Genomic DNA, 25,597 nt, shown 5'->3' with positions numbered 1-25,597 from the left:
CACCTTATAATCACTCCTTGCCTGCTCTCCATCTCCTTCTGGTGCTCCCCTCCCCCTTTCTTTCTCCCTAGGCCTCCCGTCCCATGATACTTTCCCTTCTCTAGCTGTATATCCCTTTTGCCAATTAACTTGCCTGCTCTTAGCTTTATCCCTCCCCCTCCTGTCTTCTCCTATCATTTTGGATTTCCCTCTCCCCCTCTCAGTTTCAATTCTCTTAATATCTTTTCTTTCAGTTAGTCCTGACGAAAGATCTCAGCCTGAAACTTCGACCGTACTTCTTCCCATAGATGCTGCCTGGCCTGCTGCGTTCCACCAGCATTTTGTGTGAATTATCCAACTTGATGCTTTTCAAAACCTCTAGCACATCCTCTTTCTTAATATCTACATACTCAAGCTTCTCAGTCTGCTGCAAGTCATCGCTACAATCACCAAGATCCTTTTCCATAGTGAATACTGAAGTAAAATATTCATTAAGTACCTCTGCTATTTCCGTCGGTTCCATACACACTTTCCCACTGTCACACTTGATTGGTCCTATTCTTTCACGTCTTATCCTCTTGCTCTTCACATACTTGTAGAATGCCTTGGGGTTTTCCTTAATCCTGCCCTCCAAGGCCTTCTCGTGGCCCCTTCTGGCTCTCCTAATTTCCTTTTTAAACTCCTTCCTGTTAGCCTTATAATCTTCTAGATCTCTAACATTACCTAGCTCTCTGAACCTTTTGTAAGCTTTTCTTCTTGACTAGATTTAGTACAGCCTTTGTACTGCACAGTTCCTGTAACCTACCATAACTTCCCTGTCTCATTGGAACATACCTATACAGAACTCCACACAAATATCCCCTGAATATTTGCCACATTTCTCCGTACTTTTTCCTGAGAACACCTGTTTCCAATTTTACCCTCCAATTTCCTACCTGATAGCCTCATAATTCCCCTTCTCCAATTAAACGCTTTTCTAACTTGTCTGTTCCTATCTCTCTCCAATGCTATTGTAAAGGAGATAGAATTATGATCACTATCTTCAAAATGCTCTCCCACTGAGAGATCTGACACCTGACCAGGTTCATTTCCCAATACCAGATCAAGTACAGCCTCTCCTCTTGTAGACTTACCTACATATTGCATCAGGAAACCTTCCTGAACACACCTAACAAACTCCACCCTATCTAAACTGCTTGCTCTAGGGAGATGTTAATCTATATTTGGGAAAGTAAAATCTCCCATCACAACAACTCTGTTATTACACCTTTCCGGGGTCTGTCTCCCTTTCTGCTCTTTGATATCCCTGTTACTATTGGGTGGCCTATAAAAAAACACCCAGTAAAGTTATTGACCCCTTCCTGTTCCTAACCTCCACCCACAGAGTCTCCGTAGACAATCCCTCCATGATGTCCACCTTTCTGCAGCCGTGACTATCTCTGATCAACAGTGCCACGCCCCTACCTCTTGCCTCCCTCCCTGTCCTTTCTGAAACATCTAAAACCCGGCACTTGAAGTAACCATTCCTGTCCCAGAGCCATCCAAGTCTCTGTAATGGCCACCACATCATATCTCCAAGTACTGATCCACGCTCTAAGCTCATCTGCTGTGTTCACAATACTCCTTACATTAAAATAGACACATCTCAAACCATCAGTCTGAGCGCATTCCTTCTCTATCACCTGCCTATCCTCCCTCACACACTGTCTCTATTTGTGAACTAACCGCCTCTTCCCCAGTCTCTTAAGTTCAGTTCCCACCCTCCAACAATTCTAGTTTAAACTCTCCCCATTAGCCTTAGCGAACCTCCCCGCCAGATATATTCGTTCCCCTGGGATTCAAGGGCAATCCGTCCTTTTTGTACAGGTCACACCTGCCCCAAGAGAGGTCCAAATGATCCAGAAATCTGAATCCCTGCCCCCGCTCCAATCCCTCAGCCACGCATTTATCCTCCACCTCATTCTATTCCTCTTCTCACGTGACACAGGCAGTAATCCCGAGATTACTACCTTGGCGGTCCTGCTTCTCAACTTCTTCCTAACTCCCTGTAGTCTTTTTTCAGGACCTCTTCCCTTTTCCTACCTATGTTGTTGGTACCAATATGTACCATGACCTCTGGCGGTTCTCCTTCCCACTGCAGGATATCTTGGATGCAATCTGAAACATCCTAGACCCTGGCACCTGGGATTTACCTTGTTCTACCTCTGAATCCATTTGGCCAATCAAGTCTGCTCTGTCATTCCATCATCTCAACCTCATTCTCCTGTCTTCTCCCCATAACCTTTGACGCCCTTGCTAATCAAGAACCTGTCAAGCTCCACATTAAATATATCCAACAACTTGATCTCCACGGCCGTCTATAGCAATGATTCACCACCTTCTTGCTAAAGAAACTCCTTGCTTCTGTTCCGAAGGGATGCCCTTTTATTCTGAGACTTTGCCCTCTGGTTCTGGACTTGCCCACTACTGGAAACATCCTCTCAACATCCACTCTATCTGTGTCCTCTGGTCCTAGACTCGCCCACTACTGGAAACATCCTCTCAACATCCACTCTATCTGTGTCCTCTGGTCCTAGACTCGCCCACTATAGGAAACATCCTCTCCACATCCACTCTGTCTGTGTCCTCTGGTTCTGAACTTGCCCACTACTGGAAACATCCTCTCAACATCCACTCTATCCAGGCCTTTCAATATTAGCTAGGTCAAACATCAACATCAAAGTAAAGTTATTACCCAAGTACATATATGTCACCATATACACCCTGAGATTCGTTTCCTTGCGGGCATTCACAGGAAAATAAAAGAATACAATAGAATTTATGAAAATATCTATGCATAAACAAAGACTGACCAACGATCAATGTGCATGAGAAGACAAATCATGCAAATAATAAATAAATAAATAAATATATATATAGTTAAATAATATGGAGAACATGAGTTATAGAGATCTTGAGAGTGAGTGCACAGGGTGTGAAATCAGTTCAGAGTTGTGATGAGTGAAGTTATCCATGCCCGTTCAGGAGACTGATGGTCCAGTGATTTTAGTAAGAACCCCCCTCACTTGTTAAGCTCCAGCAAGCACAGACCCAGAGCCATCAGCCACTCCTCATACACTGACCTTTTCATTCCCGGGATCATTCTCATGAACCTCCTCTGGTCCCTCTCCAACACTTAGATTAGGGCCTCAACTCTGTTGACAATATGGCAAATGAGGTTCAGCCTCTTCCCCACTCCCTCAACCCCATCCCTGTCCTCCTTGCAGAACCTGAGAGCACCTGTAACTCCTTGTGCATGGAATTTGCAGGTAGCCCCAGGCCCAAGGTTGCCCCTTCTCTCTCTAGCCCTCCAGAGGCTTGTGTGGCCCAGATGCAGCACCTCATCTTCCAGGTGCTTTGCTGCACTCCGGAGCTCCCTTGTTAAGCCCTCCACCCCTCGGCTCCTCTGAGATGTTCCTTCAGGCCAGCTGGCATCATATCCCACCGTGGCTCAAAGTCAACTTGTTGCTTCTCTGATTACAATCTGGCACCTTTGAGTGCTCTATTATATAAAAGGTTCCTTAACCTCGCCAGTTACTTTTGTGATTACCCTGGCAACGGGCCAGAACTGGCTAAAATTTGCTTTAGGCAAAGACGTTGTGCGTTCACTCAAGTTGAGTATGATGCTCACCAAAGAGGTTGTCTGTCGGTGTGCCCAAAGGTGACCATAGAGACGGTCCAGGATTCACATATCCAGGATGTGAATTGATTCCCTTAATGGAGGACGCCTGTGTGGAGAGGCTGATGCATCGGCAGCCACTACCTGCTTGTTGACAGATCAAGGTCAGGGTCCAGTGGTGTAGAATGCAAGACGACTGGAGGAGGCTCGCTGCTCCAGCTTTGCTCCACCTTCACTGCCATTGTCATGCCAGCTCTACCGTTGCATTGCTCTGTCTGGACCCTCCCCCTTGACCTTACCGCCTTGGGTGACCCTACCAGGAGCTAAGCTCCAGGATCTCAGGAGCTCACAACCCTCTCACAACAAGGTGATGATACTCGGGGAATGTAGAGAAGAGCAATGTGTTCAAAAGATTAATGGAATCTAGCCTTTATTTGTGAATGGGTTGGAATTCACGGTGATAGGGATCAACTAGAGTGGTACAAAGCCTTGCTAGATCTGCTGAGGTGAGTTCTCAGCCTTCTGTGTTCCAGTGAAAGTCAACCCACCCTATCGAATCTCTCCTTGTAACTACAGCCCTCCAATCCAGGCAACATCCTAGTGAATATCTTTTGCACTCCCTCTGATCCTGCCATGTTCTTTCTGCAGAGTGAGTCCGATCATGGCTGTCCTTGGAAAATTTTTCTACAGAAGTGGTTTGCCATTACCTTCTTCTGGGCAGTGTCTTTACAAGACGAGTGACCCCAGCCATTGTCAATACCCTTCAGAGATTGTCTGCCTGGCATCAGTGGTCAGATAACCAGGACTTGTGATATGCACCAACTGCTCATACGGCCATCCACCACCCGCTCCCATGACCCTGATCATGGGAGATTAGTGGAGGGAAGGAGTGCCACACGCCTCCTTTAGTGAAGACCTGACTCCACTCCACCATTCAGGATGAGGCATAGGTGTGGAATTATGCCATTCAGCCTATTGTGTTCTCCCTCATTCCATTGCGGCTGATTTATTATCCCTCTTAACATACACAAGTGCTGGAGGAACTCAGCAGACCAGGCAGCGTCTACCAAAAAGAGTAAACGGTCGACTGAAGAAGAGTCTTGGCACAAAACGACGATTGTTTATTTGTTTTGCAAGATGTTGCCTGGTCTGTTGAGTTCCTCAAGCATTTTATGTGTGGTGTGTGGTTCTTTGAAACATAGAAACATAGAAAATAGGTGCAGGAGTAGGCCATTCGGCCCTTTGAGCCTGCACCACCATTCAGTATGATCATGGCTGATCATCCAATTCAGAACCCTGTACCTGCCACCGGCCACCGTTCAGATAATAATCTGTTTTCCTGTTCTTGCAACCAAAGTGGATAACCTCACATTTATCCACATTAAATTCCATCTGCCATGAATTTGCCCACTCACCTAACCTATCCAAGTCACCTTGCATCCTCCTCACAGCTAACACCGCCGCCCAGCTTCATGTCATAGTTAAACTTGGAGATGCTGCATTTAATTCCCTCATCTAAATCATTAAGATATATTGTAAACAACTGGGGTCCCAGCACTGAGCCTTGCGGTACCCCACTAGTCTCTGCCGGTCATTCTGAAAAGGTCCCGTTTACTCCCACTCTTTTCTTCCTGTCTGCCAACCAATTCTCTATCCACATTAATACCATACTCCCAATACCATGTGCTTTTAGTTTGCACACTAATCTCCTGTGTGGGACCTTGTCAAAAGCCTTTTGAAAACCTAAATATACCACATCCACTGGCTCTCCCCTATCCACTCTACTAGTTACATCTTCAAAAAATTCCATAAGATTCGTCAGACATGATCTTCCTTTCACAAATCCATGCTGACTTTGTCCAATGATTTCACCGCTTTCCAAATGTGCTGTTATCACATCTTTGATAACCGACTCTAGCATTTTCCCCACCACTGATGTCAGACACACATTCCCCGGTTTCTCTCTCCCTCCTTTTTTAAAAAGTGGGGTTACATTAGCCACCCTCCAATCCTCAGGAACTAATCCAGAATCTAAGGAGTTTTGAAAAATTATCACTAATGCATCCACTATTTCTTGGGCTACTTCCTTAAGCACTCTGGGATGCAGACCATCTGGCCCTGGGGATTTATCTGCCTTTAATCCCTTCAATTTACCTAACACCACTTCCCTACTAACATGTATTTCCCTCAGTTCCTCCATCTCTCTGGACCCTCGGTCCCTTACTACTTCCTTACTATCTTTACTACATAAAGATTATTTATGTCCTTCTTAGTGAAGACAGAACCAAAGTAGTTATTCAATTGGTCTGCCATGTCTTTGTTCCCTATGATCAATTCACCTGTTTCTGACTGTAAAGGACCTACATTTGTCTTGACTAATCTTTTTCTTTTCACGTATCTATAAAAGCTTTTACAGTCAGTTTTTATGTTCCCTGCCAGCTTTCTCTCATAATCTTTTTTCCCTTTCCTAATTAAGCCCTTTGTCCTCCTCTGCTGGACTCTGAATTTCTCCCAGTCCTCAGGTGTGCCGCTTTTTTTTGAGCGGATTTCTAGCATCTGCAGATTTCCTCATGTTTGTGTATTAACTCTGTCAGCCCTGTTCTTCTGCCTCTTCCTGTAACCTTTGACACCCTGGCTAACCAAGCACTTATCAACCTAAGCTTTAAATACTCTCAGTGATTTGGCCTCCACAGCCTTCAAAGGTAATGATTTCCACAGAGTCACCACCCTCTGGCTAAAGAAATTCTTCCTCACCTTCTGTTCTAAATCGACATCCTTCTCTTCTGAGGCTGTGCAATCTGGTCCTAGACTCTCCTTCAATAGGAAGCATCCTCTCCACATCCACTGTATCTAGCTCTTTCAATACTCTATAGGTGTCAATAAGAATCCCCCCCCCCCCACCCCATTCTTCTAAACTCCAACGAGTACAAGCCGAGAGCCATCAAATGCTCCTCATACCTCAACCATTTCATTCCTGGGATCATTCTTGTGAATCTCCTCTGCATCCTCTCTTATGCCAGCACATCCTTTCTTAGATAAGGGACCCAAAGCTTCCCAGAATACTCCATTTGTGGTCTGGCAATGCCTTGGACAGAGATGAGGAATTCTGTGGTGACAGAGCGATAGACTAGTGCAGCATAGAAATAGTCCCTTAGGCCTAGCTTGTCTGTGCTGACCAAGATAACTATCAAACTGGGGTCATTTGACCCATATCCCTCTAACCTTTAACCATTATGTACTTATTCAAATATCTTTAGAATATTGTTATTGTACCTAATCCAATTACTTCTGGCAGTTCAATTCACATTCGTACTACTCTCTGCATGGAAATTTCTCCCCAATAACTTCCTTGTTGACTGCCCATTATGCCACTGGCGTTTAGGTCCGCAATGAAGATCCTCTATCTCTTGTGGGTTTCAGGACTTCCTTCATCGTGCCAGTAGATCCATCTCGGTTTTCCCTACCGTCAGTCATGCAAGTCCCAGGTGGAGACTCAAGAATACCGTCACACTCAGATGCAGAAGGATTCTTCATTGCCGTTTCCGTAACAGTTTTGTTTGACCAGTCAGGGTTGTCAGCCCTGAGCTGAACTCCCAAACCTGGACCGGTGGACCAGTCTTAGTCTGACCTCTACCCTTTGACCTGTTTGGCATGGATGACCCTACCAAGAGCCAAAACATAAAGCCCTGACTTCAATATATTTCTCCCGGAACTCTCATTGAGGCACGTGGGCCTCAAGACCACGGCAAGGTTGTAATCCTCTTGGGAAAGGTTTCTCCTCAAGTCCCAGTTAAATCTTTCACCTTTCATCCTTCATACTGGAATGAGGTGGTAGAACTCATGCCTGAGAGTGAAAAATGGACCAAAGATTAGTCGATTTAAGTGCTGACTCAGATTAAAAGATTAATGTGTCAAGGCCAAGGACAAAGGATGGAACAGTGTTCAGCTCAATACTACACAAAGCTTTACCAGCCTCAGTGGCTAGCTCTGTGGCTGTGGCCTGCAGGCATTAGGTTCCTGGACTAGCTTCACTCAGCTCAGCACTGAACTGGCTCCATGGCTGTGGACTCACGTTCAGGGACTCTGCAATTAATGTTTTGTGTATTATTTGTTCAGTTTTTATCGTTTGCACAATCTGTTCTTTTTCACACATTGGATATTTGACCGTCTTTGATGTATATGGTTTTTCGTGGATTCTATTGTGTTTCTTTGTTTTATGTCTGCCTGTAAGAAAATGAATCACAAGCTTGTCAATGGTACTTTGAATTTTGAAGAGATACTGCAGATGCTGGAAATCCAGAGCAACACATGACAAAATGCAGGAGAAACTTAACAGGTCAGGCAGCATCTACGGAGAGGAATAAACAGTTGATGTCTTGGGCCGAGACATTTCATTAAGACTCATGAAGTATTTCCACAGATGTTGCCTGACCTTTTCGATATTTCAGCAATTCTCTGGGTGGGAAAGGCAAGGGGCTGGAGAAGAAGGAATCTGATAAGAGAGGAGAGTGGACCATAGGAGAAAGGGAAGGAGAGGACCTGGGGGAGGAGATAGGCAGGGGAGAAGTAGTAAAAGGTCAGAGTGGGGAATAGCGGAAGAGGTGGAGGGAATTTATTTACTGGGAGGAGAAATCGATACTTGTGCCATTAGATCAGAGGCTACCCAAATGGAATATAAGGTGCTACTCCTCCACCCTGATAGTGGCTTCATCTTGGCACAAGAGGAGACCATGGACCGACACATCAAAACTTTTCTATTTTTGCACTACTTACTTATTTTTAAAATATTTCTTCTTGTAATATACTGTCAAAGGGAGTTATGCAAAGGACAGCAGCTGCTGGGTATCTGAAATGGCTTCACTGATCACCCTCCATTTAGTCTCTTTCCCCTCTCCCCACCTTTTTATTCTTCCCCCTTCCTTTTCAGTCTGAAGAAGAATCTCAGCCCGAAGTGTGAGACTATTTATTTCCACAGATGCTGCCTGACCTGCTGAGTTCCTCCATCAGTTTGTGTGTGTTTCTCTGGATCTCCAGCATCTACAGCCTTTCTCATGTTTATAAAATAGTGAAGTAGTGTTCACAGGTTCAATGTCCATTCAGAAATATGACGGTGGAGAGGAAGAAGCTGTTTCTAAAATATTGAGTGTGTGTCTTCAGACTCCTGCACCTCCTCCCTGATGGTGGTAATGAGAAGAGGATATGTCTTGGATGGTGAAGGTCTTTAATGATGGATGCCATGCTCTTGAAGATGTTCTCGATGGTGGGGAAGTTACTGCCCTTGATGGAGCTGGCTGAGTTTACAACCCTCTGACCCTGTGCAGTGGTGTCCCCACACCAGATGGCGGTGCCACCAGTCAGAATGCTCTCCATGGCACATCTGTAGAAATTTGCTAGAGTCTTTGGTGACCTACCGTTGGTATTATTCAGACCTTTCAGCCCCTCTATCCATGCTGTTCATTGCATATATCAGCACGAATCATATTTAGCCTCAGTCCAGCCATCTCTCTGTCTTATGTGGTGTGTTTGCTTTGTTCCTTGCTTTCTAGGGTAAGGTCCAGCTGTGGGTCGACATCTTCCCAAAATCACTCGGAACCCCAGGACCCCCGTTCAACATAAATCCTCGCAAAGCCAAGAGGTGAGACTCTTTCTCCTTTACCTTACCAGGGTGGTACAGCATAATGCTTTACGGTGCCAGCAGATAAGATGGTGGTGAAATTCCTGTCGCTGTCTGTATTGAGATTTTACTTTCTCCCTGTGACCATGTGCTCCGGTTTCTGCCCATTTTCAGAGACGTACAGGTCAGGGTTAGTAAGTTGTGGGCATGCAATGTCGACGCTGGAGGCATGGTGACACTTGCAGGCTGCCCCCAGCACATCCTCGGACTGTGCTAATTGTTGAAGCAAATGACCCACTTCACCGAACATTTCAATGTACATGTGACAAATCAAGCTACTCTGATCTCATTCAATCTGCCAAAGGTGTTGATCGGACACAGGGCCTGTTCCTTAGAATCAGGGCCAGCAGGCATATCTGTAAAGGGATCCAGAGCAAAGTGGGTAGTCCAGGAAGATCTGATAGATGGGCACTCCCTATGTCTAACATGCTCCAGTGCCGGGCTGCCTGCATTGTGTGGTTTTCTCCACACTCAGTCCTACCACTCCAGCACATTGTTATGAGTGAAATGTTCCTGCTAGTGCTTCCACAAAATATTATCTGTTGGGTTAGAGCACATAACTCAAATTAGCCCAAGCTGCATGTGTGTGATGGGACAGTGTGGAGGGAGCTTCACTCTGTGTCTGACCCCCGGAGTGTGTGTGATGGGACAGTGTGGAGGGAGCTTCATTCTGTGTCTGACCCCGGGGGTGTGTGATGGGACAGTGTAGAGGGAGCTTCACTCTGTGTCTGACCCCCGGAGTGTGTGAGATGGGACAGTGTGAAGGGAGCTTCATTCTGCGTTTGACCCCTGGCGTGTGTGATGGGACAGTATGGAGGGAGCTTCACTCTGTGTCTGACCCCGGGCATGTGTGATGGGACAGTGTGGAGGGAGCTTCACTCTGTGTCTGACCCCGGGAGTGTGTGATGGGACGGTGTGGAGGGAGCTTCACTCTGTGTCTGACCCCGGGAGTGTGTGATGTGACAGTGTGGAGGGAACTTCACTCTGTGTCTGACCCTGGGAGTGTGTGATGGGACGGTGTGGAGGGAGCTTCACTCTATGTCTGACTCCGGGAGTGTGTGATGGGATAGTGTGGAGGGAGCTTCACTCTGTGTCTGACCCCGGGAGTGTGTGATGGGACGGTGTAGAGGGAACTTCACTCTGTGTCTGACCCTGGGAGTGTGTGATGGGACGGTGTGGAGGGAGCTTCACTCTATGTCTGACTCCGGGAGTGTGTGATGGGATAGTGTGGAGGGAGCTTCACTCTGTGTCTGACCCCGGGAGTGTGTGATGGGACGGTGTAGAGGGAGCTTCACTCTGTGTCTGACCCCGGGAGTGTGTGATGGGACAGTGTGGAGGGAGCTTCTCTCTGTGTCTGATCCCCGGGAGTGTGTGATGGGACAGTGTAGAGGGAGCTTCACTCTGTGTCTGACCCCGGGAGTGTGTGATGGGACAGTGTGGAGGGAGCTTCACTCTGTGTCTGACCCTGGGAGTGTGTGATGGGACAGTGTGGAGGGAGCTTCACTCTGTGTCTGACCCTGGGAGTGTGTGATGGGACAGTGTGGAGGGAGCTTCACTCTGTGTCTGACCCCGGGAGTGTGTGATGGGACAGTGTGGAGGGAGCTTCACTCTGTGTCTGACCCTGGGAGTGTGTGATGGGACAGTGTGGAGGGAGCTTCACTCTGTGTCTGACCCTGGGAGTGTGTGATGGGACGGTGTGGAGGGAGCTTCACTCTGTGTCTGACACTGGGAGTGTGTGATGGGACGGTGTGGAGGGAGCTTCACTCTGTGTTTGACCCCGGGAGTGTGTGATGGGACGGTGTGCAGGGAGCTTCACTCTGTGTCTGACCCTGGAAGTGTGTGATGGGACGGTGTAGAGGGAGCTTCATTCTGTGTCTGACCCCGGGGGTGTGTGATGGGACAGTGTAGAGGGAGCTTCACTCTGTGTCTGACCCCGGGCATGTGTGATGGGACAGTGTGGAGGGAGTTTCACTCTGTGTCTGACCCCGGGAGTGTGTGATGGGACAGTGTGGAGGGAGCTTCACTCTGTGTCTGACTCCGGGAGTGTGTGATGGGACGGTGTGGAGGGAGCTTCACTCTCTGTCTGACCCCGGGAGTGTGTGATGGGATAGTGTGGAGGGAGCTTCACTCTCTGTTTGATCCTGGGAGTGTGTGATGGGGCAGTGTGGAGGGAGCTTCACTCTGTGTCTGACCCCGGGAGTGTGTGATGGGACGGTGTGGAGGGAGCTTCACTCTCTGTCTGACCCCGGGAGTGTGTGATGGGATGGTGTGGAGGGAGATTCACTCTGTGTCTGACCCCGGGAGTGTGTGATGGGACGGTGTGGAGGGAGCTTCACTCTCTGTCTGACCCCGGGAGTGTGTGATGGGATAGTGTGGAGGGAGCTTCACTCTGTGTCTGACCCTGGGAGTGTGTGATGGGACAGTGTGGAGGGAGTTTCACTCTGTGTCTGACCCTGGGAGTGTGTGATGGGACAGTGTGGAGGGAGCTTCACTCTGTGTCTGACCCTGGGAGTGTGTGATGGGATAGTGTGGAGGGCGATTCACTCTGTGTCTGACCCCGGGAGTGTGTGATGGGACAGTGTGGAGGGAGCTTCACTCTGTGTCTGACCCTGGGAGTGTGTGATGGGATAGTGTGGAGGGCGATTCACTCTGTGTCTGACCCCGGGAGTGTGTGATGGGACAGTGTGGAGGGAGCTTCACTCTGTGTCTGACCCTGGGAGTGTGTGATGGGATAGTGTGGAGGGAGCTTCACTCTGTCCTATGAGCTCTGGTGGATCTTTTGAAATTGTGTAAGGTAAAAAACACAACTAGTTCTGCCATCTTGGAACTTGTAGTTTGCCAGCAGTCATATACTGACTAAATTACTCTATAATTTGGCTAAATAGAAAATTAATCAAATTCAAAATCCTTTCTAAAGCAGCCTCTTCCCTTCTCTATGTGTCGATCTGGCGGAATCGGGGATTTGGGGGAGCCACTGTAGTGTAGCAGTTAGTGTGATGCTATTACAGCTCAGGGAGTTTGGAGTTCAATTCCAGCACTGTTCTGTAAGGAGTCTCTGCACGTCCTCCCCATGGAATGTATGGGTTTTTTCTGGGTGTTCTGGTTTCCTCCCACAGTTCATAGATGTACCGGGTAGATTCGCTGGTCATTGTAAACCGTCCTGTGATTAGGTTAGAATTATCGGAATAGTGAGATTACTGGGGTGGTGCAGCTTGAAGGATGGGAAGGTCCAATTCTGTCCTGTATCTCTAAATAAAATAAATTCCTTTGCCAATATTTTTGGAGTTGAGAAGGTCTTGCTCTAGTGTGGAGTTCGTCTCTTTAAGTTTCTGTTTCATTCCAGATTCTATCTACGCTGCATTATATGGAACACCTATGACGTGATCTTGGATGACCTCAGCATCACGGGGGAGAAGATGAGTGATATCTACGTGAAAGGGTCAGTGTAATTTTATATTGAGCCTCTTTTTGAATCTGCGTTCATAGAATGTTAGAGAGAAAAAGGTTGACTCCACAATGTCAGTCCTGCACATGAAGACACCTCCCCATTCTCCACCCAGCTAACAGACATCACCTGCCGTATGTTCCAGACTCATCACCTGCAGCCTATTTAAACCCAGCTCTCATCCACAATTCCTGTTCACTGATTGAACCAGCCAGCCTCAACCTAGCCTTCAGTTCCCTCACACCCTATTCTATTTGTTCTTTCTCGTTTGTGGCCCCTTGTACCTTGCTATTTTGCAGTCTATTTTTATAGTTAACACTCACCACTGAATTGTCTGTGCTGGTCTGAAAGCCCTCTCACTCTTTCAACTTGCCTCTTTGTTCCATTCTATATCCTGGGAGGACCCATTTTCCAAATCTTCCCTTCCCTTTCCAGTCCTGAAGAAGGGTTTCGGCCCGAATCATGGACTGTTTATTCATTTCCACAGATGCTGTCTGACCTGCTGACTTCCTCCAGCATGTTGTGTGTGTTGTTCTGGATTTCCAGCATCTGCAGAATTTCTTGTGTTAACTGTTGCACCATGAATAACTCTCGGAGATGGGAGGCGAACAATAGGCTTTTATTAGCAGCAAAACGGCGCACGGCATCGCGGAGACTGAGGGAGGAGCAATCGCCTTTATACAGGGGCCTGTGGGAGGAGCCACAGGAGCAGTCAGCAGAGGGGCGTATCCAGACCAGTATACATAGTTAACCACATTCCCCCCCCCCCCCCCCGTTTTAAAAGAGAGTCCCCACAGGGCAAAGTTTCTTACAAGTATATTTACAGGTTAAGTCTATTAGGCGGTCGAGTCTGTCGCTGCGATCTACGTAGCACCGATGGTGATTGCACCAGTGCCGATGGTGATTGCACAGATGACAGTGTGTGCTCGCTCCGGCCTGACTTGAGGTGTCAGTCCGTTAGGTGTCAGTAATCCCTCATGCGTGTGCCCGGTATGGGAGTGTCGTGAGGAGTCTGTGTAGGGCTTGGTGTGCACGGTGTCTCATGGGTATATACATGGTTGGGTACGGGGTTCAAAGTCACCGTGGAGTGTTCGGGGTAGGGGTCTGGTGCTCCTGGGGGCGCCAGGTCGCGAACGGAGACCGTGTCCTCCCGCCCATCAGGTAAGACCATGTAGGCATACTGGGGATTCGCATGAAGTAGGTGAACCCTCTCGACCATTGGGGAGTATTTATTGCTCCTCGCATGTTTCTGGAGCAGCACTGGCCCTAGGGATGTCAGCCAAGCCGGTAGGGTGGTCCCAGTGACGGACTTCCTGGGAAAAGAAGAGTCGCTCATGAGGGATGGCATTGTTGGACGTGCATAACAGGGAGCGGATGGAGTGGAGTGCCTCGGGGAGGACCCCCTGCCAGCGAGAGACCGGCAATCCCTTTGACCTAAGGGCTAAGAGTGTGGCCTTCCACACAGTGGCATTCTCCCTCTCCACCTGTCCATTCCCCCGGGGATTATAGCTCGTGGTCCTACTAGTAGCAATACCCCTAGCCAGCAGGTACTGGCGCAGCTCGTCACTCATAAACGAGGACCCTCTATCACTGGATATAGCAGGGATATCCGAACAGAGTGAAGAGCTGGCGCAGGGCTTTTATGACGGACATGGCAGTGGTGTCGGGGCAGGGGATGGCAAAGGGGAACAGTGAGTACTCGTTGATTGTGTTAGGAAAGTAGACATTGCGGTCGGTGGAGGGAAGGGGGCCCTTAAAGTCGACAATCAGTCGCTCAAAGGGGTGGGTGACCTTGATAAGTTGTGCCTTTTCAGGACGGTAGAAGTGCGGTTTGCACTTAGCCCAGACTTGGCAGTCCCTGGTCATCATCCTCAAGGGAGTAAGGCAGGTTCCGGGCTTTCACAAAATGGTAAAGTCCGGTGACCCCCGGGTGGCAAAGATCTGCATGGAGGGCGTATAGCCGGTCGATCTGCGCGGGATAGGGCATCAGGGGGCTCATTGAGCCTTCCAGGCCGGTACAGGATGTCATTGTTGTAGATGGAGAGTTCGATTCTCCACCTCAAAATTTTATCATTTTTGATTTTGCCCAGCTGTTGGTTGCTGAACATGAATGCAACTGAGCGCTGGTCCGTCAGCAAGGTAAACTTTTTGCCGGCGAGATAGTGCCTCCAGTGCCTAATAGCTTCCACTATCACCTGGGCTTCTTACTCCACTGCGGAGTGCCAAATTTCAGGGCCTTGAAGGGTACGAGAGAAGAATGCTACTGGCCTGCCTGCCTGATTGAGGGTAGCAGCAAGCGCGAAGTCGGAGGTGTCACTCTCTACTTGGAAGGGAATGGTCTCGTCCACTGCATGCATCGTTGCTTTGGCAAAGTCCCCTTTAATGTGGCTGAAGGCTGCGCGGGCCTCGGCTGAGAGGGGAAATGCGGTGGACTTGACCGGGGGCGGGCCTTGTCTACATAGTGAGGGACCCATTGGGCGTAATAGGAAAAGAAGCCCAGGCACCGTTTGAGGGCTCTGAGGGTGGTGGGAAGAGGGAGTTCCAACAGGGGGCGCATACGGTTGAGGTCAGGGCCAATGACCCCGTTCTCCACGACACACCCAAGGATATCAAGTCGGGTGGTTCTGAACACAAACTTGTCCCTGTTATAAGTAAGGTTCAGAGCTTTGGCCGCTTGGAAAAATCATTGGAGGTTGGTGTCGTGATCCTGCCAGTTGTGACCACAGATGGTGATGTTATCCAGATATGGGAATGTGGCCTTCAGTTGGCACTGGTCCACCATCCAGTCCATTTCTTCAGTCTCCGAGATGCTGTGCTCCGTTTTGCTGCTAATAAAATTGATGCACCATCAATAACTCTCGGAGAAAGGAGGCAAACGATAGGCTTTTTTTAGCATAAAAATGGAGCACAGCATATCAGAGACTGAGGGGGGAGCAGTGCCTGCAATCGCCTTTATACAGGGGTCTATGGGAGGAGCCACAGGAGCAGTCAGCAGGGGGCGTGTCCAGACAGGTATACATAGTTTACCACATTTACAAAATATTATCTCCCTTTTCACAAAGTCTAATAAAGATAAGCACTAAGATTTGCGCAGATGTTGCAAATCTAGAGCAACGCACACAAAATGCTGGAGGAACTCAGCAGGTCAGGCAGCATCTAAAGAGTTGATGATTCAGGCCAAGAGCTTTCATTGGACCTGTATAATATGTGTTTAATACTAGAGGGCATCTATGTAAAGTAAGAGGTGGAAAAGTAGGCAGGAGATGTGCAAAGTGGATTTTTTACACAGCGAGTGGTGGGTGCCTGGACTTCTCTGCTGGGGTGCTGGTGGAGGCAGACAGCAGTTGAGAGTCTCTTAGATAGGAATGTGAATATGCAGAGAAGGGAAGGAAATGGTCAACGGGCAGGGAAAAGTGGTCATTTAGGAGCCATTGGTTAAATTCGTTCAGCATAACATCGTGTGCCACAGGACCTGTTTTGAGCTGTGTTGTTCTACGCTCCATGTTCCATAACCACGAGATGGGTGCTGAGAAGCGTTTCCAGAGCTCACTTTCCACAACGTTCTGAGCTGTGTCCACAGCTCTCTGCAGTTTCTTGTGGTCACTTGCAGAGCAGTTGCCATACCAAGCCGTGGTGTACCCAGATAAGATGCATTGATAAAAATCGGTGAGGGTCCATGGGGAAATTTAGAGATTTGAGGAGGAACCTTATCACCTGGGGGGGGGGGGAGTTGGGGGGATGGAGTCAGAGACTCTCACAGCATTGAAGATATATCCAGCCGAACAGTTGAGGGATGACACGGTAGCGTAGTGGTTAGCGTAACACTTTACAGCACCAATTATCGAACGATCGAGCTTTGACCTGTGGCTAACCCAGACATTGGAAGGCGGGGACTTCAATCAGGTCCACTGCCCGAGGATAAAAGGTAGGAGTGGTTCACAGCAGCATAACAGAATGTTGACCAGCGGCTAATGGGCGTTTCAGCTCTTCGATACTTTATTGAAGAGCAGCTTTACTCAGAGATAGCAAAGGAAAGAAAAGCACGACATTTTCCCCTCTCTTCCTTATATCTGCTCAGCCAGGTAGAGATGACAGGCAGGATAGTGGAATGCTCCTCTTGAGGGATTTGGGAAGGCAGGGAGACCTCCAGTATCCCTGACAACTACAACTTCAAAAACTACATCCAGTTGCAGCTTCTAACAAACCACATTAAGGAGTTGGAGCTGGGATTGATTTCAAGGGACTCAAGAGAGATTTCAACATGCACGTCAATTGGGAAAATTGGGTTGATAATGGATCTCAAGAAAGTGAATTTGTTGAATGCCTAAGAGATGGCTTTTCAGAGCAGTTTGTCATTGAGTCTACTAGGGGATCAGCTATGCTGGATTGTAATGAACCAGAGGTCATTAGGGAGCTTAGGAACCCTGAGGAACCAGTGATCACAATATGATTGAGTCCAACTTGAAATCTGATAGGAAGAAGGTAAAGTCTGACATAGCCGTATTTCAGTGGGAAAAGGGAAATTACAGAGGTACGAGAGAGGAGCTGGTCAAAGTAAATTGGAAGGAGCTACTGACAGGGATGTCAGCAAAGCAGCAATGGTGTGAGTTTCTGGGAAAACTGAGGGAGGTGCAGGACACATGTATTCCAAAAATGAAGAAATATTCAAATGGCAAAACAGTACAACCATGGCTGACAAGGGAAGTCAAAGCTAATGTAAAAGCAAAAGAAAGGGCATACAACAATGCTAAAATTAGTGGGAAGACAGAGGATTGGGAAGTTTTAAAAATCTACAGAGAGCAATGGAAAAAAATGGATCAATAGGAGGGAAAAGATGAAATATGAAAGCAAGCTAGCAAATAATATTAAAGTGGATAGTAAAAGTTTTTTCAAGTATGTTAAAAATAAAAGAGAAATGAGAGTGGATATAGAACCACTAGAAAATGAGGCAGGAGAAATAATAACAGGGAACAAGGAGATGGCTGATGAACTAAATGAGTATTTTGCATCAGTCTTCACTGTGGAGGACACTAGCAGTATGCCTGATGTTGTAATGTGTGAAGGAAAAGAAGTGGATGCAGTTACTATTAGAAGAGAGAAGGTGCTTGAAAAGCTGAAAGACCTAAAGGTACAAAAATCACCCAGACCAGATGAACTACACCCTAGGGCTCTGAAAGAGGTACTGTTAGAGATTGTGGTGGCATTAGAAATTATCTTTCAAAAATCATTGGACTGTGGCATGGTCCCAGAGGACTGGAATATTGCAAATTTCACTCCACTCTTTCAGAAAGGAGGAAGGCAGCAGAAAGGAAATTACAGACCGGTTAGCCTGACCTCAGTGGTTGGGAAGACATTAGAGTCAATTGTTAAAGATGAGGTGATGGAGTACTTGGTGATACAGGACAAATTAGGACAAAGTCAGCATGGTTTCATTTAGGGAAAATCCTGTCTGATTAACCTGCTGGAATTCTTTGAGGAGATTACAAGTAGGATAGATAAAGGGGATGCAGTGGATGTTGTACATTTGGACTTTCAGAAGGCCTTTAACATGATGCCACACATGAGGCTGCTCACCAAGTTAGAGCCCATGGTATTACAGGAAAGTTACTAGCATGGTTAGAGCATTGGCTGATTTGTAGGAGGCTGCAGTTAGGGATAAAAGGATCCTTTTCTGGTTGGCTGCCAGTAACTAGTGGTGTTCCGCAAGGATCGATGTTGTGACCACTTCTTTATGTGCTGTAAATTAATGATTTAGTTGATGGAATAGATAGCTTTGTTGCCAAGTTTTCAGATGATACGAAGATTGATGGAGGGGCAGGTAGTGTTGAGGAAACAGGTAGGATGCAGAAGGACTTAGACAGATTAGGAGAATGGGCAAGAAAGTGGCAAATGAAATACAATATTGGAAAATGCATGGACATGCACTTTGGTATTAGAAATAAATGTGTGGACTGTTTTCTAAATGGGGAGAAAATCCAAAAAACTGAGATGCAAAGGGACTTGGGAGTCCTTGTTTAGAACCCCCTAAAGGTTAACTTGCAGGTCGAGTCGGTGGTGAGGAAGGCAAATGCCATGTTAACAGCATTCATTTCAAGAGGTCTAGAATACAAGAGCAGGGATGTGATGCTGAGGCTTTATAAGGCACTGGCGTGGTCTCACCTTGAGTATTGTGAGCAGTTTTGGGCCCCTCATCTTAGAAAAGATGTGCTGGCATTGGAGAGGGTCCAGAGGAAGTTCACAAGGATAATTCCAGGAATGAAAGGGTTATTATATGAGGAACGTTTGATGGCTCTGGGTCTGTACTCACTGGAATTTAGAAGGATGAAGGGAGATCTCATTGAAACCTTTCGAATGTTGAAATGCCTAGACAGAGTAGATGTGGAAAAGATATTTCCCATGGTGGGGGAATCTAGGACAAGAGGGCATTACCTCAGGATAGAGGGGCGCCCTTTCAAAACAGTGATGCGAAGAAATTTCTTTAGCCAAAGGATGGTGAATTTGTGGAATTTTTGTCACATGCAGCTGTGGATGCCAGGTCGTTGGGTGTACTTAAGGCAGAGATTGATAGGATCTTGATTGTACATGGCATCAGAAGTTACAGGGGAAGGTTGGATCTGTGGTTGAGGAGGGGAAAGAAAAGGATCAGCCATGATTGAGTGGTAGAACAGACTCGATGGGCCAGATGGCCTAATTCTGCTTCTATGTCATATGGTCTTATTTGGGAGGCTGAGGGGATGATAGACAGGACATATAGAGAGCTAGTTATACCCAAGGTACAGGTCACAGGAAACTAGGTGACAGTCAGGAAGGGGAAAGGGGTTAAGGAGCCAGTGCAGAGTACCCCTGTGGCAATTCCCCTTAACAACAGGTATATCACTTTGGATACTATCGGGGGGTGGGGGACGGTGGGAATGGCCTAACAGAAGAAAGTCACAGTGGTCAGGTCTCTGGCACTGATTCTGTCTCTATGACTCAGAAGGGAATGGGGAAGAAGAGGCAGACTCTGGTGACAGTGCATTCTTTAGTTGCCAGTGAAAAATTCCAATGCCGTGCTGCTTGCTTTGTGCTAAGCGATTACTGCAGGAAATCCAGTGTCACCAACATACTCTTTAACCTTCAATAGGAACCACTTGAACACCAACATACTAAACTACGGTTAATCTCCATTTTCAAAGAAGTTCACAACATCACTCCATCAAACATCCATATTCATCACAGGGTCAGTTCAACTCGACAGCAAACTGGGCCTCACATACTCGATACCCCTTCCTTCAACAAGATTTGCTACCAGTACTCCCTGTACCCAAGATCAACAAGAGAGTGGAATCTTCTGCCACCAGACCTGCACAGTATTTCTCACATTCATATTTTTAAAGATACACTCAAAAAAGCTCACTTTACAATTTAACTCTCACGCCGTTCACACCGACTGTGCGTTATAACAGCCGTCCGGCAGTGCTTACTCAGTGCCAAGCAGAGGCAGAAGGAACAGGCAGAAGATTCTGTGGGTGAGAACGAGATTCCTGGATGTTATGTTGCCTCCTGGGTGCCAGGGTCTGGGATATCTTGGATAGAGCCCTCAGCATTCTTAAATGGGAGGTTGAACAGCCAGAAGTCATGGTCCATGTAGGTACCAATGACATGGGTAGGATGAGTGATGAGGTTCTGCACAGGGAGTTCAGGGAGGTAGGTGCTAAGTTAAAGGGCAAGATCTCCAGGGTTGCAATCTCAGGTTTGCTGCCCTTGCCACGTGCTAGTTAGGCTAGAACTAGGACGGTTATACAGTTTAATATGTGGCCAAGGAGTTGGTGTAGGAGGGAGGGCTTAAGATTTTTGAATCATAGGGCTATCTTCCAGGGAAGGTGGGACCTGTACTGAAGGGACATTTTGCACCTGAACTGGAGGCGGACTAATATCCAGATGGGAAGGTTTGTTAATGCTGCACGGTGGGGTTTAAACTAGAGTTGCAGGGGGATGAGAACCAGAGTGCCAGAACAGTTAGTGGCGAGGTTGTGGAGGCAGATGTTGGTAAGACCTCTGACAAAGTCAGGAATCAAAGGGTTGAGCATGGTGCGAAATCAAAAAGGGCGAAGACAGGACTGAAGGTGTTGTATCTGAATTCACGCAGCATACGGAATAAGGTAGATGAACTTGCAGCACAGTTGCAGATTGGCAGGTTTGATATTATAGGCATCACTGAATCATGGCTGAAAGAAAATTGTAGCTGGAAACTTAATGTCCAAGGATGCATATTGTTTCAAAAGGATAGACAGGAAGACAGAAGGGGTGGCATTGTTATGTTGGTAAAAAATGAAATCAAATCATTAGAATATTAGATGAATTAAATCAAATCATTAGACATAGGGTCAGAAGACAGAGCCAGGAAATTGCAAGGGTAAAAAGACTCTGATGGGAGTTTTATATGGACCCTCAAACAATAGTAAGAATGTGGCCTACAAATTACAACAGGAGATAGAAAATGCATGCCAAAACCGTCGTGTTAGAGTAGTCATGGGGGACTTCAATATGCAGGTAGATCAGGAACATCAGGTTGGTGCTGGATTACAGGAGAGGGAATTTCAAGAATGCTACAAGATGGCGTTTTAGAGCTGCTCATGGTTGAGCTCACTAGGGGATCAGCTACTCTGGACTGGGAACATTCAGTGAGATCCCCCCTCACCCTACTCTGGGTCTGTACTCAATTCCAGTGAGTACAGGCCCAGAGCCATCAAACATTCCTCGTATGATAACCCTTTCATTCCTGGAATTATCCTTGTGAACCTCCTCTGGACCCTCCCCAATGCTAGCACATCTTTTCTAAGATGAGGGGCCCAAAACTGTTCACAATACTCAAGGCAAGGCCTCACCAGTGCCTTATAAAGCCTCAACATCACATCCCTGCTCTTGTATTCCAGACCTCTTGAAATGAATGGGAACGTGTAAAATTTGCAGGTTGAGTCTGTGGTGAGGAAGGCAAATGCAAGGTTAGCATTCATTTCAAGGGGTCTAGAATAGAAACCAAGGATGTAATATCGAAACTTTATAAAGCACTGGTGAGGCTTCACTTGGAGTACTGTGAGCAGGTTTGGGCAAAAACAAGAAAGAATGTGCTGACACTAAAGAGATTTCAAAGAAAATTCACAAAAATGATTCCTGGATTGAATGGCTTGTCATATGAAGAGAGTTTGATAGTTCTGGACCTGGATTCACTAGAATGCAGGAGAATGAGGGGTGACCTCATTGAAACGTATCGAATGGTGAAAGGCTTTAATAAAGTGGATGTGGAGAGGATGTGTCCTATGGTGGGAAAGTCTAAGTCTGGAGGACATGGCCTCAGAATAGAGGGGCATCCTTTTAGAATGGAGGTGACGAGGAATTTCTTTAGCCAGAGAGTGGTGAATCTGTGGAATTCTTTACAACAGGCAGCTGTGGATGCCAAGACTTTATGTATATTTAAGGCAGAGGTTTGATTGATCAGGGCATGAAGGGATATGGGGAGAAGGCGGAAGATTGGGGCTGAGGAAAATTGGATCAGCCATGGTGAAATGGCACAGCAGAGCTGATGGGCTAATAGGCCTATATCATGGTATTATGGGATTCAATTCCTGCTGCAGTCAGTGTTTTCTCACTGTAACCACTTGGGTATCCTCCTAGTCTCCAGTTCCTTCTCACATTCCAAAGATGTACAGGTTAGGGTTAGTGAATTGTTGGCGTGCAACGTTGGCACCAGAAATGAGGCGACACTTGTGGGCTGCCCCCAGCACATCCTCAGACTGTGATGGTCATTGACACCGACCATAATTCACTGAATGTTTTGATGTACATATAACAAATAAAGCCTCGATCGGTTCTCCCTCTGACTCCAGGTGGCTTCTGGGCTATGAGGGTAACAAACAGAAGACAGATGTTCACTACCGGTCGATGGGAGGAGAAGGGAACTTCAACTGGAGATTTGTCTTCCCGTTCGATTACCTGCCCACTGAGCAAGTCTGTTCCATTGCCAAAAAGGTGAGTGAGGGCAGACGGATGTGGATGGGGTGGGAGAAGTGCTCGAGCAGACCCATCATCACCAACAGAGAGATGGGGTGGGGGGGAGAGAGCGAGAGAAGGAGCAGTGTATTTCAGCACCCTGTCCACTACAAACACCTCATTCCATCTCAAACCAAACACTGGAGTGTGTGATGGGACAGCGTGGAGGGAGATTCACTGTGTCTGACCCCAGCAGTGTGTGATGGGACAGCGTGGAGGGAGATTCACTGTGTCTGACCCCAGCAGTGTGATGGGACAGCGTAGAGGGAGATTCACTCTGTGTCTGACCCCGGGAGTGTGTGATGGGACAGTGTGGAGGGAGATTCACTCTGAGTCTGACCCCGGGAGTGTGTGATGGGACAGTGGGGAGGGAGTTTCACTCTGTGTCTGACCCCAGGAGTGTGTGATGGGACAGTGTGGAGGGAGATTCACTCTGTGTCTGACCCCGGGAGTGTGTGATGGGTCAGTGTAGAGGGAGTTTCAGTCTGTGTCTGACCCTGGGAGTGTGTGATGGGACAGTGGGGAGGGAGTTTCACTCTGTGTCTGACCCCAGGAGTGTGTGATGGGACAGTGGGGAGGGAGTTTCACTCTGTGTCTGACCCCAGGAGTGTGTGATGGGACAGTGTGGAGGGAGATTCACTCTGTGTCTGACCCCGGGAGTGTGTGATGGGTCAGTGTAGAGGGAGTTTCAGTCTGTGTCTGACCCTGGGAGTGTGTGATGGGACAGTGTGGAGGGAGTTTCACTCTGTGTCTGACCCCGGGAGTGTGTGATGGGACAGTGTGGAGGGAGATTCACTCTGAGTCTGACACCGGGAGTGTGTGATGGGACAGTGGGGAGGGAGTTTCACTCTGTGTCTGACCCCGGGAGTGTGTGATGGGACAGTGTGGAGGGAGATTCACTCTGAGTCTGACACCGGGAGTGTGTGATGGGACAGTGGGGAGGGAGTTTCACTCTGTGTCTGACCCCAGGAGTGTGTGATGGGACAGTGGGGAGGGAGTTTCACTCTGTGTCTGACCCCAGGAGTGTGTGATGGGACAGTGTGGAGGGAGATTCACTCTGTGTCTGACCCCGGGAGTGTGTGATGGGACAGTGTGGAGGGAGTCTCACTCTGTGTCTGACCCCAGGTGTGTGCGATGGGACAGGTTGGAGGGAGTTTCACTCTGTGTCTGACCCCGGGAGTGTGTGATGGGACAGTGTGGAGGGAGCTTTACTCTGTGTCTGACCCCGGAGGTGTGTGATGGGACAGTGTAGAGGGAGCTTCACCCAATGCCTGACCCTAGGAGTGTGTGGTTGGTCAGGGTAGAGTGAGCTTCACTCTGTGTCTAACCCCATGAGTGTGTGATTGAACAGTCCAAGCCCTATAACTCAGTGATGACAGCACAGACCTAGGCTTAATTTGTTCCCTTATATTTCAATGTTGCTGGATCTTCATGCTTTCCTGCATTGTAATGACATCCCAATTGCTTGTTGTTTGCTGACAGGAACATTTCTGGAGTCTCGATAAGACCGAACTCAAAATCTCTCCACAGCTTATGATTCAGATTTGGGACAATGATAAATTCTCTTTTGATGATTATCTGGGTGAGTCTTTCCAACATCTCTCAAAAGTCCATAAAGCCTCAAGACATAGGAGCCATTCAGCCCATTGAATCTGCTCCACAATTCAATCATGGCTGATACATTATCGTTCTCAATCTCATTCTTCTGCCTTCTTCCCATAACCTTCCCTAATGTTTTGCTCCAGAATCATAGAGTGATAGAACACTACAGCACAGAAACAGACCCTTTGGCCTTTCTAGTCCATGTTGAACCATTAGTCTATCTAGTCCCTTCAACCTATACACGGACTATAGCCTTCAAGACCCTTCCCCTCCAGGCACCTATCCAAATTTCTCTTAAGTGCTGAAATCGACCCACGTCAACCATTTCCACTGGCAGCCCATTCCACACTCTCACCAACCTCTAAGTGAAGAAGTTCTCCCTCAGGTTCCCCTGAAACATTTCAACTTCCACCTTTAACCCAGATCTCTATTTTTAGTCTCAACCAACCTCAGTGGAAAACACCTGCTTGCATTTACCCAATTTATACCCTCATAATTTTGTATACCTTTATCAAATCTCTACTCTTTCTCCTCAGCTCCAGGGTATAAGGTCCTAACCTATTCAGCCTTTCCCTTTAACACAGGTCCTCGAGTTCTCTCAATCTCCTTGTAAATTTTCTGTGTATGCTTTCAATCTTACTTGCATCTTTCCCGTAGGTAGGTGACCAAAACTGCACACAATACTCCAAATTAGGCCTCACCAATGTCTTATACAATTACAATATAACATGCTAACTCCTGTACTCAGTACTTTGATTTAAGAAGGCAAATGTGCCAAAAGCTTTCTTTATGACCATATCTATCTACATAGAAACATAGAAAACCTACAGCACAATACAGGCCCTTCGGCCCACAATACTGTGCCGAACATGTACTTATTTTAGAAATTACTAGGGTTACCTATAGCCCTCTACTTTTCTAAGTTCCATGTACCTATCCAAGAGCCTCTTAAAAGACCTTATCATATCCGCCTCCACCACCGTTGCCAGCAGCCCATTCCACGCACTCACCACTCTCTGCGTAAAAAACTTACCCATGACATCTCCTCTGTACCTTCTTCCAAGCACCTTAAAACTGTGCCCTCTTGTGCTAGTCATTTCAACCCTGGGAAAATAACTATCCACACAATCAATGCCTCTCACCATCTTATACACCTCTATCAGGTCACCTCTCATCCTATGTTGCTCCAAGGAGAAAAGGCCGAGTTCAC

The 25,597-nt window shown here is 47.3% G+C and overlaps 1 protein-coding gene across 6 annotated transcripts in view; it reads left to right on the top strand.

Annotated features, from left to right (window-relative positions):
* Positions 1-25,597, top strand: part of dysf (dysferlin, limb girdle muscular dystrophy 2B (autosomal recessive)) — a 400,698-nt gene that overhangs the window by 353,481 nt on the left and 21,620 nt on the right. For all 6 annotated transcript variants that reach the window (XM_059965797.1, XM_059965801.1, XM_059965798.1 and 3 more), the window contains 4 exons: positions 9,184-9,272; positions 12,655-12,750; positions 22,623-22,764; positions 24,268-24,367. In XM_059965797.1, the coding sequence (XP_059821780.1) occupies positions 9,184-9,272; positions 12,655-12,750; positions 22,623-22,764; positions 24,268-24,367 (427 nt within the window). The remainder of the gene's footprint in view (positions 1-9,183; positions 9,273-12,654; positions 12,751-22,622; positions 22,765-24,267; positions 24,368-25,597) is intronic.

This window comes from Hypanus sabinus, chromosome 3 (genome assembly GCF_030144855.1).
Source record: "Hypanus sabinus isolate sHypSab1 chromosome 3, sHypSab1.hap1, whole genome shotgun sequence".
Classification (NCBI taxonomy): domain Eukaryota; kingdom Metazoa; phylum Chordata; class Chondrichthyes; order Myliobatiformes; family Dasyatidae; genus Hypanus; species Hypanus sabinus.
Note: the sequence above shows the minus strand (reverse complement) of the source record. Positions and strands in the feature narration are given on the sequence as shown.